We start from the raw sequence: 16,054 nt of genomic DNA, 5'->3' as shown, positions 1-16,054 counted from the left end.
AGACGCTCTCCTGCTGACATAGCTTCTGCCTTTTGCGGGGATGGAATAATTATGGTTATGGAAAAGCGCTCTCCCATCGGCATAGCGCATCTTCACCAGACAGGCTACAGTGGCGCATTGTGCATGTGTGCCAATGTATTGCGGTAGAGTAGACTTGCCCTAGACTATTGAGACACCTGCTGGCCAGAGGATAGTAAAGGTAAGAGTCTCACTGTTTTTCTTGATCTGGGAGAGCCAATGCACTTTTGAAGACTGTAATGATTTCCATTTAACTGCTCGGTGCACTTAGGGTTTATTCTGCTCTTTGTCCCACTGTATGTTTAGTTTGTGCAGACAAGAAGTGGGGATTTAAAGCGTTTTCTAGAACATTTCCAAGGCGTGTTCTTTGGCTATCATCACTGTACATTTTTGTAAAAAGCAACAGAGGGTCCTGTGGCACCTTTGAGACTAACAGAAGTACTGGGAGCATAAACAGGACCCTCTGTTGCTTTTTACAGATTCAGACTAACACGGCTACCCCTCTGATACTTGTACATTTTTGAGCATTCTGGTGGTGGAGTCAACTGGAGAAATACAGCAATTATTTATTCCAATTAACAATACAAACTCATTAAATGTCTATCCCCTTCTCTGATTAAATATATCAGTGCTCAAGGCAGAGAAGGCAACGTCGGAAAAATAACATGCAATGATGTCTTTTATGCAGCCTGACCAAAGCCCATTGAAATCTATAGTAAGATTCTCATTGATTCAATGGGTTTTGGATCAGGCTCCTGATGAAGTCATTTTATTCCACACTGTAAGTGAAGGGTTTCTATAATTAGAATTCCATTTTGCACAAATGCACCCAAACAGTTCAGAACTTTGGTTCTACTTCACTATGCATAGAGGGAAGGGGGTATGCCAGAGGAAGGCTGGCAGGTGTTGTGCTGCAGCCACTGAGGGACATTACATTGGGGAATAAATTAGACCTGCTCCTTAGAAGCTCTAACTTATGCTGAGTCTGGCTGGCCCAGGATCATGGAGCTTGCACCCCTTCACTGCATCCAAGTGGAGTGGAGATTCCCGCTGTTTATTTATATGAAAATATCCCAAGTAGCAGGGAAAAAAAGACAGGTGAAGAAGAAAGCTGCATAAAATACACATCAGAAGAACCGTGCCTGAAGAAAATGTTTTTGCATGTTCCTGTGAGGTATCAGTAGTTCTATGTGGAGATGCTCCCAGAAGTAACGTCAGGGGATGTTTTCTAGTGTTGCAAGAGCAATTCCAAAAATATTTGCAGTTGCTTTCTGCAATCTCCATGGGATGATGACCCAGTGGTTAGGGTGCTAGAATGAGGCTTGGAAGACCTGGGTTTCATTCTCTGCTCTGCCATAAGCTTCCAGTGTGACTATGGCCAAGTCACAAAGAGTATCTCTTCACAGGACAGTTAGTTCCAGTTATAAACTCTAGTGTTACCCCTAACTCGACTCCTGTCCACTCACAAAAAACTTCTAGCTCGATTTAAGCAGTGTGTTAAGCTCAAGCTAGCTGGCTTATCAGAGGGGGTGGGTCGAGGCTTGAGTGATGCTGATGTTTGAGCTAGTGGTGCAGTGAGGATGCAACAACCCTCGTTACAACTACTCAGCAGTAGCTAATTGAATCACTCTGTGCTGCTAATCATATCGCTCTGTGTAACTAAGGTGTTGTTTTGCAGTGTGGCTGCTCTCCCTTGAACTAGGCTTGCTTGAGTGCCGTAGTAACTCCATTGTACTAACTTGAGTTAACTGTTACAGTGAAGACAAGCCCTTAGTCTCTGCCTCAGTTCCCCATCTGTAAAATGGGGCTAATAATATTTCCTTACCTCACAGGGGTGTTCAGAGGACAAAATACAAACTAAAAGATTGTGAGGTGCTTGGATATTAGGTAATGGGGGCTATAAAAGTATACCATATGGATATAGCATACAGGAACCCTGCATGAGAAGTTTGGATTTGCTCTGCCTTCATATGGATCCTCATTCACAGCAGCTAAAAAGCTTGCTGTAGTTCCTCCATTCATCTCCAGTAAAAAAATTGAATTCAGTGGATACTAGCACCAGGACAGTCCTATTGTAATTGGCTGACAGAGAAGTTGAAAGTTTATCATGCTTTCTGACCCACAACTGTCAGGATTTTTGAAAAAATAATAGGAGTAATTGTGGCACCTTAGAGACTAACAAATTAATATATCTTTGCTCTTTATTAGAAATATATTATGACCGATGGTAGACTGGAAAGCTTTATCCCACTACTTTGGTTTGTATTCTGGTCAAAATCTCTCTTTGAGTAACGTGAGTGGGGAAGGGAAGGTGATTTTTTGGATTAAAAATCAAATAAAACATTTTTCCAATAAAGAAATTCTATGACTTTATGAGAAATGTAATTTTCAAAGCAGCATATACTGCATGCTCAATAAGAGAGTACATGCAGGACAAACAGAGATATACTTGTTTAGAACCTTTTCACAGAATGTATAATATTTTTCACAAATATATCTGTTCAGTAAATATGTATGCATCATTAGTTACCTTTCTGTACAAACCAATTGGACCCTACTATCTGATTTATGTGGGCAGACATCTGCTCAGATTTGCATGATCAAGGTCCAGGATTCATAATCCAAAGAAAAGTCTTTATACAGTTATGGTTGAAAGACCAAGGCCATGCTGAATATAATAGATAACAGTATTTATTTTAGTCCACAAGGTCTTCAGTTCAATGAGTAATAAGAACTAAAATGTCACTTACTTTAAAAAAATGTATTTACAGCAAAAACATTCGGGCATTTTTAAGTAAATGAAGTTACATGTGCATAAATGGGGCAGAATTTGGATCTGACCAAGTGTCAGACTGTAGGATTCTGTCGGAAGGTGAAGAGCTGTTTTGCTAACTCAGCCTAACAGCCAGACCATCGTGTTAGCACTAACCCAGTGTTATAAAAGGCTGAGTTCCTCTTGGCATCAGAAAGAGCTACAGGGAGAGACAGCAAATCTGGTTCAGAAAAGCCTTTTAATATTGTAAGTGCAGTCCTGCTTTTGGACTCTACTTAAATATAAAGGCTAACCCACAGGAAGAAAAGGAGTTTTGTACTATACATCTGTGTGCACCCATTGTGTCCTTAAATCCTGTATTTATGCATGCATATTAGGCAACTGTGCACAGAAAAGGATAGGATTGAATTTAGACTTCCAACATACATGGAGGCATGTGTGCTAAAGCATCAGCTGTGGACTGGTTCCACTGCCACTTAAATAGGTTATAAAGTCAGAAGGGACCATTGTTCTGTTCTAATCTGACTTCCTGTGGAACACAGGTCATAGGACTGCCCGGAATGGGAACTGATTGTAGTGCTGGGCAATTTCCACTTCTCTCCCCTGGGTCCCTCCCATTTCAATGCCCGGGGGAAGAATTTCTTCCTCCAGTTGCCCCCTTGGGAGATCTCCAGAGCATGACACAGACACTTGTGCTAAATACTGATTCTAGGATTTTGCCCTCAGTTGTTTTAAAGATACCCCAGTTATAACTACGAAAATTGAGCTCAAACAAATCCAACTCTCAGAAGTGCTATTATGGTGATGGGAGGACCACGGTGAAGGAAAAGGTTCTGAAGCGAAGGACAGAATAAGGTCAGAAAGCAATCTGTAGGATTGCAGACTCATTTTGGCTGCTCCTTGTAACAATCTTTCTCAGATCAGCGAAAGAACAAATGGAGCTGATTACAAACCCACAAAAACCAACAACAAAATAAAAATAGATGGCAAACGGCATTCTGACAGCTTTGTCCTTGTAAGGGGACGATAATATTCAGGCACCTGAAATGTCAATCAGATGTGTGAACTGCCACTGATCAGACTGGAGACAATGCAATTTCTTACCAGTCATCAATCAATAATTCTAAGCATGAATTTCCTCAATAAATATCTCCCCCACAGTGCATGGCCTGTACTTACCCTGAGAAGCATTTGCTAGTTATAAACCAATCTATCCTGACCTTCTATGTCAATGCCACTTTATTTGCTTAGACTTTTCATATCACTCCTTCCATTACCATTCCCCAGGTACAGCCAAACTGAAAAACCTGGCATGCAAGAGTGGGTAGGACCCACAGCAGATGTTGAAAAACATACTGTGATGGTTTGGGGGATCTGTCTTATGAATTCTGATTGATATTATTCTAAAACTGTTGTATCATGGATTGCCTCTGGGTCTGTGTAATCACCATGGCCTGGTCCACACTAACCCCCCACTTCGGACTAAGGTACGCAAATTCAGCTACGTTAATAACGTAGCTGAATTCGAAGTACCTTAGTCCGAACTTACCGCGGGTCCAGATGCGGCAGGCAGGCTCCCCCGTCGATGCCGCGTACTCCTCTCGCGAGCTGGAGTACCGGCGTCGACGGCGAGCACTTCCGGGATCGATCCCAGAAGATCGATTGCCTGCCGCCGAACCAGGAAGTAAGTGTAGACCTACCCCAAGACTTACAAGCCAGAAAGCATGTCTCTGCTACACCAAGGACAATCGTGAAAGAACTATCAGCACCTGAATAGGTCTTAGCTGGGGAGTACAAAAGAGTAATTGCATCCTAGGGGAAAACTGTTCTCTCTACTGTCTCTCTGCAGGGGGCTGGCACTAGCAGAATGGAAAATTCCCAAACAAGGGGAAGAGGCAAGGGTTTGGACTCACAGAGAAAAGAGAGACACACAGAGGAAATTTGGTCAAAAGAAGGGAAGGGGACAGAGGAAGCAAGCTCACCTAGGGAGAAAAGCTTCAAGTTTAGGAAGAGAAGTCATGCAGCTGCAGGGGAAGGATCCTGGATCCTACAGAGGACCCTAACCCCAGCCCACAGAATGCTCTGGAGTGATGAAGAGACTAAATCAGGGAAATGAGTTTAGGGTTTATTTGTTTTTGTATAGATCTGTGTATTTCTCCTGTGATTAAATAAAGAGCAATCATGTGTTAGATTTCTATATGTTGTGTCTGTGTTGTATGCTACACTTGCCATGTGGCCCTTTGAAGAGATAAACCAGAGGATTCACACCTTTGGGTGGTGTTCTGGGAGACGTATTTAAGTTACAAGGGAAGCCAGAGGCATCAGAATTATTTCCAGGGTGCTGTGCTGCATGCTCTTGGGAAGGGGTGACAGATAGAAGATCTGCTCCGAGAGTATGTTTAGGGACCCCAAGACAGTGACAGCACCTGGGCTCTGTTCAGACTCCGGAGGCTTAAAACACCCAGGATCTAGTGTCTGGATCCCCTCACAGCAATCTGGTGAGCTGCTGACTGGGGGAGCCTGACCAGATCTATCATACATACTATAAAGAAGTTTGTTATCGTAGTTTAAAAGCTATGAGGGCAAGGTTCTGCCAACATTTACTTATGCTGTATAGTTGCTTGATCCTCAGTATTTCAATGGGACTACTTGATGAGAAAGGCATTATGTAGTGTCAAATCAGGGGGGCTACTTGAACAGGATGTTGTTCTCAGTGTAAGGCTAGCAGAATCGCCTTAAATAACTAAGTGGTGCACCATTAACCATGTTATCTCTAGAGAACTGACCTCAAATCCAGGCTTAGGTTACAAGGGAAAATGAGCTTGGTTGTCTCATCCTAAATCCCATTTGCACATATAACAAAATAATGTGATAAGGCAGCATGACTGTTGGTCTCTGACCAAGCAAGAGCAAGGATTGATATAGCAGAGGAAAATAGCAAATTTCCTTGCACAACCATATATCTGGCTTTAGCCAGTGCTGTCAGTCGCTACAGTCTGTATAGCCTGTACAATAAAAGCCACTCACATATTATAAAAAGAAAACATATCACTCTCACAGATCTTGGGAGACAGACCAGTCCTCGCTTACAGACAGCCCCCCAACCTGAAGCAAATACTCACCAACAACCAGACACCATACAACATAAACACTAACCCAGGAACCTATCCTTGCAACAAAGCCCGATGCCAACTCTGTCCACATATCTATTCAAGTGACATCATCATAGGACCTAATCACATCAGCCATGCCATCAGGGGCTCGTTCACCTGCACATCTACCAATGTGATATATGCCATCGTGTGCCAGCAATGCCTCTCTGCCATATACATTGGCCAAACCGGACAGTCTCTACGCAAAAGAATAAATGGACACAAATCTGACATCAGGAATCATAACATTCAAAAACCAGTGGGAGAACATTTCAACCTCTCTAACCACTCAGTGACAGACCTGAAGGTGGCAATTTTGCAGCAAAACACTTCAAAAACAGACTCCAAAGAGAGACTAATGAACTTGAATTAATATGCAAATTAGATACAATTAACTTAGGTTTGAACAGAGACTGGGAATGGTTGGGTCATTACACTAATTTCCCATGTCAAGTATCCTCACACCTTCTATGGGTCTTCTTGATTATCACTTCAAAGGGTTTTTTCCCCCCTCCTGCTGATGATAGCTCATCTCAGTTAATTGGCCTCTCAGAGTTGGTAAGACAACTCCCACCTGTTTATGCTCTCTGTATGTGTGTATATATATCTCCTCGATATATGTTCCATTCTATATGCATCCGAAGAAGTGGGCTGTAGTCCATGAAAGCTTATGCTCTAATAAATTTGTTAGTCTCTAAGGTGCCACAAGTACTCCTGTTCTTCTTTTCATCTCAGTTGATTGGCCTCTTACAGTTGGTATGGCTACTTCCACCTTTTCATGTTCTCTGTATATATAAATATCTTCTTGCTGTGTGTTCCATTCTATGCATCCGATGAAGTGGGCTGTAGCCCACGAAAGCTTATGCTCAAATAAATTTGTTAGTCTCTAAGGTGCCACAAGTACTCCTGTTCTTTTTGCGGATACAGACTAACAAGGCTGCTACTCTGAAACATATCACAATGTGTAACTGGTGCTTTTTAACAACAATAAGGTACATCAGGCCATGATGTGACTGTCGAATCATTTATAAAATACTTATACAATTGTCACTTGCTTATCCATGCAAAAAATAATTAAGCAAAAGATCACAAGGTTCAGCTACACATGTACTTAAAAGCAAAAGTGATACAATGTTATTCAAAATAGCTTTAGCATTAAAAATAAGAGCTGCTTGACCAAAGGGATGTACTTTTCATGAAAATTTTCATGAATATTTCATCTCTTTTTTTTAGGGGGGAGATCAAAATTCAAAATGTTTACAAAAAATGTAGTGAAAATTCCATACGTTGGTATTTTCAACCAGCTATATTTAAAATGTTACTTAGGTATAATATTTTGACAGTAGTGAGATGTGTTTGAATAACTGCTAGATATAAAAGAGCCACTACTACACTCCAGCAAAGATAACGCAATACAGCAAATAATTCTGCCAAAACCTCATTTCATTGTTATGTACTATTTCTGTGTTTTCTCCTAGCATCGAGTGACAACCAAGTCCTATTTCATGGAAAAGCAGCATATGGTAGAAAACTCCATGAGGTGTCATTAGAAATAAATGTAGAAGCCAGTTTATTTGAAAACCTTGAGAATTTGGGAACATTTACAAGATGTTCCAGTGTTTTCCTGGATTTACAAGGCATACAGCAAGTTAAATTTATAACATAAAACTCAGTGGGCCGAAACAAGTGTTTTAGAGACCTTATTTTCAGCATTGCTTCAGGATTTTTACTGTTCTCTTGCTCATGGGGCATTTCCAAAGCTACCTGTTTTGTGTCTACATTATCCTTTAACAGTTTGCTTTTGATGCCACCTGGTTGCTTTTATGAAGAACCATCATGAGGTCACAAACATTGAATTAGGTTTGGAGGGAAGAGATAACTGATTTTCCACACAGATAAGTCAGATTTCAGCACTAACAGAAAAGGAAATTGGTGATGATCAAGTTACAAAATCTGCAGCTAATTGGAATTAGGTTGATCTATAAAAGTCGTTGGAAATTTCCTTAAACCAGATCCTGTGTCCAGAGCAGGGAACTGAGAGTCTGAAGTTCTGGGTTTTATTCCCAACTTTGTCAGTGACTCATTCACTATGTACCTTGAGCAAATCATTTAGGCCTACATTTTCAAAAAATTGCTTTTGATTTTGAGTGCCCACCTTTGGATACCCAAAGCTTGATTTTCTGAGGTTCTGAGCATGCATAACTCTAATTGAATTAAATGGGAACTGTGATAGCTCTGAAAATTAGGCCTTAGATATTTAAAACTGGACATCCAAAAGTTGAGGCACCTAGAATCAGAGGCCCTTAAATTGACCCTTAAGCTTTGTATTCCTCAATTCCCTCATCTATAAAATGGAAAAATATTACCTTCTAACTTTTAAAAATAATTTGACATCCAAAGATCCAAAGAGGTATATAAACGTACTCCATGGTTTTGGTCAGATGAGAAATACCATTGTAAGAACAATAACAATAACTGTTACTCTTGCTTTTGTTATGGTAGTGCCTATGGACAAACCAAGAATGGAGGGAACCCCATTGTAACGGGCAATGTATAACTTATGGTATTTCTATTTTAAGAAGAAAATATTTTGTTTAGATCTAGTTTTGACTGAAGCTTTGGGCTGATTTTCAGTCAATCTGCGGTTGGCCCATCCCTAAAAGAAACAGAAAAAAAAATGTGACAAGTTTTGGAAAAATAATACATCTAAAAAGTAAGTTCACTGGAATGTGACAGTGACTATTTTCTGAATCAATACATATGATCTTTAAAAGACTGACATTGTTAAAATTACCTCCATTTTGTCTCAAAGGGACACCCTCTAGGGATAAGTCTGTCTCAGTACTAGATTAGTTCTAAATACACACTGCCACTCAGAACTGATTGGGATAGAATCCTGGAGCCTCCCAGCATACAGAGCCATGGGATATGCCCCCAGCCACACATGGCCAAGTGAAGAAACAGTGAGGACACGGTAATGGGGGTAGCACTTTGTTGTGGGAATGTTAATCCGTGTGCTCAGATCCAGATACCAGGCACCTGAGCTCGCTGTGCAGTGCAGACATACCCTTGAAAAGAGATTTGGGGCCAAGCGTTGGCTGAAAGGGGGTTGAAGCTTTCAGCAAAGAAATGGTCTCCTGCTGTTTGATTCCTGCTTTGTTCAGGGAAACAGTACTCTATACATTGTTTGTAAATGAACAGGATTGCATTTGAAAGAAACACTTGACTCCATCATCAATTTCTCCTCTTATTGGAAACAACACACAAGATCCCGAATTTTGGTTACCCGCTGGATTAAAAAATCGGTAACAATATGATAGAATCATAGACCCATAGGGTTAGAAGGGGACTGCAAGGGCCATCTAGTCTAACCCCTGCCATAATGCAGAATTTGTTGTGTATGATAGAATAAAGTGAGGATAGATATGGGTTAAAGCATGGGGGAGGAGGGAATTCAGCCCAGAACCAGGGAGTGCATAAAGAGATCCTTGGGCTGGCCTTTTCTGCTATAATCTCATGTCTGGAAGAGAAGGAGAATAGAAAGCACAAACTCTAAAGCCTGAGGCCTGCCTTACAAAAGAAAAAAAGAGTAGTTGTGAAGGAGTTGGGAAACTGAATGCCAAAGGATAGTAGTTATCCCCTACAGACATGATGAACTGCTCAAGGGCAGTTTGATGACTGGTGAATAGACTTGCCTGCAGGATTGCTGGTAAGGTGGGTAATTTAAAGGCAGAACACTGCGATAGACAATTTATGAGACCAAAGGTTCCTTAGAATCACGAAAACCATTGAGAAGAGTAATGAATAAATGATCTCAGCTGAAATCACAGACTTAGCACCACATGAGGCAACTTCTAGAAAAGAATTAAGAAAGGCAACAGATTGGATGATTTTAGATATTTATAAGACACACATAGTGAAAGAGGGCTGTTTAGAGAGATTAGCACCTCAGGCAAATATGATCAAATCTTCAGCAGTGGGTTGCAAAAGAATATAGGAATATTCATGAAATGTTATGTAAACAAATGGATGCCCATCAAATTTAAAAAAATGCGTTGATTTGGGAAACTACATTTCCCAATACTATTTAATTTTGCTGTTATCATTTCCAATCAAAATACACAAACAAATATAAAAAGAAATTAGGAGTGTCATCTCCAATTTTCTTGCAGTGTTTTGGACTTTTGGGGTTTTTTGGGGGTTTTTTTTGTTTTGTTTTTTAAATGGATGGTAGGTATGTCAACATAATGGAAATTCCTCTGATAAAAGTGATTCATTATAAACCTTGGTTTTCAGGATTTAATTAGTATCTTAGCCATTTCAAATAGATGAAATGGATATATCATCTGTGCTTTATTAGTCATTGTGCCCAGTCAAAATGCCCTACTACTTTACTGTAACTATGAACCTCCCCTTGACCCGGGACACTCAATCTCTAACCCAGAGGAACTTCAACCAAACTCCTGGGTCTGAACAACCAAAAATTTGAGAAAGATTGTATTCAAACACTGGCCCCTTGATCTGTAACAGTTACAAATAATACTCTGTACCTAAGTCACTCTGAGTATTAGAAAAGTTCAGCTTTTGTTTGAATTAATAAACATTATCTGTGGTAATAGGAATTTATTACTCAGCAGCTCAGGATAACACCTGACCCGGCTGGGAAGAGTACAGACAATCCTGAAGTTCTTTTCTTCCATGTGTTATTGGATTTAAATAGGAAATGCCCATTACCACTAATGGAAAATGTGCAGTAACCATATATAAGTGGTAGAACAGATCCCTGTGAATGTGATAGGTTTGTAAGAATATTAAGGGATGCACATGACATTTGAACAATTTATTTGTAATTCTGTTTGGCTTAGTTGGTTTGACTTCCACATTTAGATTTTTACCTTTTATGCAAAATGGTCCATCATACGCAGTTTTGGAACAGTCACAGGAGTAGCCATTGTATTTCTCGACACATTTACCTCCGTTCTCACAGTACATGCCATAGCTGGTGCAGTGGCCAGAGCAGCCAGGTTTCACCCCCAGGGTGACCTTTGCTCTCTCTTCCAAGTCCAGAGTCACCCCATTCATTCTTAAAGAGCGAATGCAACCCAGAAATCCTCTCTGGCCTCCTGCGGCACCTGAGAGATAATAATGAAATCAAGAGTTAAACTGCATTATTGCTGCTGTATACCAAATAACCCACTGAGCTGATGACTACAGCCGGACATACTGTAGGTTGGGATGTCTTTTAAAAGCCTAAAATATTCATTCCTTTTTCATTATGCAATCAAACTGCAGTAAGTCTAAGCTTTCAGCCAAATTCTCAGATGGCATAAGAGGTGTAGTTCCATTAGCCGAGAATCTGGCCTTCAGTCTCTTGGCTGGGAGACTTAATTTTTTCTTTTTCCTATATATTTTTAAAGATCACGTCTGGGGCAATAATAGGTTTTATGCTTGAATACATTTTGGATAGCAACATTTTCCTATAGGTTGATGATAATACGTAGTAATAATAATGACAATAATTTCTTACATAGTATTACATTTTTCATAGCGAAGTTTGGGAAATTGGGAAAGAGGTTTAGGCCCACACTTCCAAACTACAATAGGAGGCACAGATGCTCAATCATCTCTGAAAATCGTACTTAAGTTGTCTAGATATAGATTTACATGCCCAAAGTAGAGCAATCAAATCTCAAAATGTGGGCATAAGTGCCTTTCCCAAGCGCACATGGCAAGTTGCTAACAGAGAGCCAGCGTTAGGACTCAGTAATTTAGGCCTAAGTTCAACCTTAAGTTCCTTCAGTATGCTACTGGGCAATTCAGATTTATGGCACTAGTAGAGTTGACCATGGTTATGATTCAGAGAGAAAATCTAGTGCAATCACAGACATTTAATTTTGGTAATACAGTCAAACAACGAACACTTCTAAAGATTTGTAATGTACCAGGTAGGACAGACATTTTTGAATCTCACTGTCTATTGCCTAATTATTCTCTGAATCCCCCCTTATTCTGACCCTCCCCATAACTGCCCACAACTGTGAAAATTTAAATAGATAAAAATCTGAAAAAATGATTAAAATAAACATGATCAGTTGAAATGATAAGAAAATAAAAATAGAATTCTGCCAACCCTATTTATAGTTCAGTTTACTCAGCAACAGACTTTTTATTTCAGATCATCTTTAGCAATGCTAAAAATGTTAAAGAAGAGACTGAGCTTGTGAATAATGACTGTACTACGGGGACACACATGGCTGTTTCCATTCCACTGACAGTATCATATTTACCAAGGTACTGAAGGTTCTGTACATCATTTTAATTTACTTCTGGTGCCGAGCCTTCACTAAGATGTAAGGAAACGAGGTAAAGAATTTTTTTTCTTGTCTTGTTGCCAGACATACAGAGAGGCAAGAAAGTGCTTCTTTGCTCATCATTTCACGCAAACCTGGTCCTACCTAACAACACTCACCATGTCTGCATTGTGGAGCCCCAAAAGCTAAAGAAGCATGAGTGTTGCTGGAATAGCAGCCTTTTGGTATCCAAAATGCAGTGAAGGCTAGCAACATTTGAAAGTGGGTAGGCAAACAGTGAAATGTGTCTTTGTTATATGGTACAATATAATTGGCTATTAAAATTCACAAGCAAAAGGTGGGGTGATGGGGTGTCAGACTGGAGGGTGAATACAGTAAATGGGGGAGGGGAGATCAAATCTAAGTAGGGTGGAGATGCTATTCATGTCAGAGAGACGCCAGCTAAACAATACTACCATAAGTTTCCTTCCCTGCACGACGTTCCCAGGCCTCTTTCAGTTCCTGGCTGAATAGCTGAGTGGGAGATCCTTTGGAAAAAAATATCTGGACAAAACCTGCTTGCCTGCCTAAGGCTTGAGCTACAAATAAGGAAGGAGAAATGATAATAGGATACCAGAGCAGTACTTGTTTCTCTGAATTGGGTCACCTTCCTTCTATAACCTACATTGCTTTTCATTTTGTACCCTACCACCACTAAGTGCTTCTGGAAAGAAGCCTGATATATTACCGTAACTGACACCAATGTGACGTGGCTGGAATGGAGTAACTGACCATTGGGGCCTGTTATTTCTTCAGCTACTTACCAACATATAACTGGCTATACAGTTCCAATCGTGTGTGGCCTTCCGTTGGTGCTTTCCGGATCTCCTGTGGCAGCTGGTCCACCCGCAGACTGGCCTGCTTGACATTCCTCTCAGCGATGACTCGATGCCATTGGTCATCATTGAGTGGGTTGGGGGATCTGACAATGATCTCCACTGGGCCGTTTCCAACATCAAATGAAAAGGACACTTCAATAGCAGCTGAAATACCAGAGGGGAGAACATCCATCAGAGGTTCAAAGTATGATTGTTTATACCTCTTAAACAGGACACCACCTTGGGACCCGTCCTGTAAAATCCTGAGTGCATTCAAGACCCCTGACTTCAACAGAAGCTGATGGCGCTTAGCACTTCTCAGGAAGCCATTATGGAAAATTCCTATGGAATTTAACAGAAATTAAATAAATCTGGTTCTACAGAAAATTAACAGGGTTCCACCAAAATTACTGTATAAATATTAGAGCCAGTTGAAAAATGGTTCTTTTTCGATAGAAAATTTGTACATAAAGGAAAAAATAGTGTTTGTGTTGACATTTTCAGCAGGAAATTCAAACTTTTCATCAGAGAAAAATAGCTGTTTCTGGGTTTCAGTTTTCCAAGTAAAAATTATTTTTTTAGAAAAAAGACAGTTTCCACCAAAAATTGTTTAGCTGAAAGACTAATTTTCCATGGAAAAAAGTTTTGATGGCAAATTTTCAACTAGGCTGAATATATATTTATAGATGGTAATAATGAAATTCTTAGGCAGATTAAATTACACTGGATGGTCCAAAAATGTACAGAGACTTTATAAATTTATATTATACTTTAAAGGACTTTTCAATCTGGTGTTGCTCAGCAAAGCACATAATTGACACTTATTACTAAGGAGGGCAAAGTGATTAATGAGGAATAGATCACTTTTGATGAGAAACATGATCTCAAATTGCCTGCTATGATTCATCTAGGCTCCCTTTTGGCTGTAAAATTATTATATAATGGCAGAAAACCAGTTCAAAGAATTATCAGAAAATGGATTGCTACTGATAGTATTCACAAAGGAGGATTTAACCTAGATGTAAAGTCAACTGGGTTTTTGGTCTATTTCATTTTTTTTAGGTATAAAAGAATCCAGGGAAAGCAACTTCTGGCAGTTGTGTCATCCTTTTTAAGAGAATTCTTATGCACCAAAGGGCTGTAAAGGGATCTTATACAGTTGTGCCTCTCATGTTGTGTATAATTCACTTCCAGCCTGTCTTGCAAAACTTTACTCACCCATACAGGGAAATTGCTTTTGATGGGCTAGTAAAATAGCATTATTACCTATCAGCCTACTAAAAGGAGAACAAATACTTTTTGTGCCCAGGCTAGTACATTTCCATGGTGCTTTTTTCAAGGCTGAATCAAACTGTAGCCATTTTTATGTTTATACCACATCCCAAAACAGATACCATATGAATAAGCATTTTTCATAATCATGAATGCTTTTTTAAACAAAATTTGCTGCAAAAATCTTACTTATTTTTGTTTTCCCCTCTCTTTTATGGAAAGAGAGAAGTTTAGAAGGAGAATTATACAGGTGTCTAGGTAGTGAAACATCCACCATTCTCAGCTACCTGCAAGACTATTTCCTCTTTTGAAGTGACCACCTCTCATGGCCCCTCAACTCAACCAGTTTGCTTTTGTTTGCTCAGGACTTGGCTACAGAGATTAGTAAAAATGTTTTACTCTGATGTGGTGAAGAATTCAAGCTTCTGGGGGTTTGGGATATAAGGGTAGGGCAAATTAGAAACTAGAACCAAATCTGTATAGTTATTAGCATACAGGAAGCATTGCAGCGTGCCTTGAAGAGTGGGTGGCTTTGTCTCCACTGTGGCTGCTTTGAAAAAAACACTTCATATCTCTGCACACTGTCTGTCTCCAACTCCTTAATTGCTTCCCGAAAGCAGGCTGTCTGCAAGGCTATAAGAGTGAGAACTGCTAAGCAGAGTATACATTTCATTCTCAGCGACCTGACGGCATTTTTGACATTGCCAGTGGGTGACTTTGTGAAACCCCATCTAGTATTCAGTCACTGAGTCTACTTTAAAAGTCTCTAAAAGAGGCTCATTTGCTCTCAGTCTTCTGGGTGAAGGCAGCTGCCATTAAAAAAAAAAAGATAATTGCAAATAGAAGGGGAAAAAGAGAGAGAGAGAGAGGTGGGGTAGGAAGAGATGAAGACATTTCAACCAGAACCATCAGACTTGCATAGCTCAGCTTTAATAATGGCTGAAGATCAAGGTCTGCATAGCAGCCTGAAAGGTTTCTTCTCTGTGATAATGGTACTTAAACACAAGGAAATTCATATTAATTGGAGGAAAATATTAACTGTGACTTTAAAGCATAAATATGCAGGAATAAAATTCATACTAGTTAGTCTTAAATTTTTAATATTTCACTTTGTAACTTGAGAGGAAAAAGAATAAACATCTCAAAACAATGTACTTCTCATCAAAGATTTTTGTTTTGATTTGTTGAATGTGAAAGGGGAAGAAGCACCAAAGAAGTATAGCATCCATGGATTACACTGACATATCCCGAAAACAAATTTAACACAGGCATCACATAAAATATTGGAGAGTAAATCTGTATGCCAGTTTGCTAGCCTAAGAAAATAGGAAGTATATCAATATGTACTTCTTAAAGAGTGGATAAAATTGCTCGCAGGCTGCATGTTAGTAACTCCTACAAGCAACTTCTACTATTGGTTCTCACAGGTAAGCAACATTATTTATCTGTTTTAATAAATTTCTGACTCCACATCCTAGCGTATACAGCAGTCAGAGGAATCTTTAACTAAAAAACTATTAGTATTGGGACTTTAACAGATGGGTGAACACGTTTATCCAGAGATTCCATAGAGCTAGACATCTAAAAGACTAGCAATTAACCGATTTTTTTTCAGCAAGTCTCCCTCCCACCATTCTTCTAGCTTGTCCCTGCTGAAAAATTACCTGCTAG

The 16,054-nt window shown here is 39.8% G+C and overlaps 1 protein-coding gene across 1 annotated transcript in view; it reads right to left on the bottom strand.

Moving 5' to 3' along the window:
• Nucleotides 1–16,054, bottom strand: part of CNTNAP2 (contactin associated protein 2) — a 1,628,923-nt gene that overhangs the window by 110,871 nt on the left and 1,501,998 nt on the right. Inside the window, exons 17-18 of the mRNA XM_034761282.1 lie at nt 13,058–13,276; nt 10,839–11,075 (exon numbers count right to left, since the gene is read on the bottom strand). Of these exons, the coding sequence (XP_034617173.1) occupies nt 10,839–11,075; nt 13,058–13,276 (456 nt within the window). The remainder of the gene's footprint in view (nt 1–10,838; nt 11,076–13,057; nt 13,277–16,054) is intronic.

The sequence above is a fragment of the Trachemys scripta genome, chromosome 2 (genome assembly GCF_013100865.1).
Source record: "Trachemys scripta elegans isolate TJP31775 chromosome 2, CAS_Tse_1.0, whole genome shotgun sequence".
Classification (NCBI taxonomy): Eukaryota; Metazoa; Chordata; order Testudines; family Emydidae; genus Trachemys; species Trachemys scripta.
Note: the sequence above shows the minus strand (reverse complement) of the source record. Positions and strands in the feature narration are given on the sequence as shown.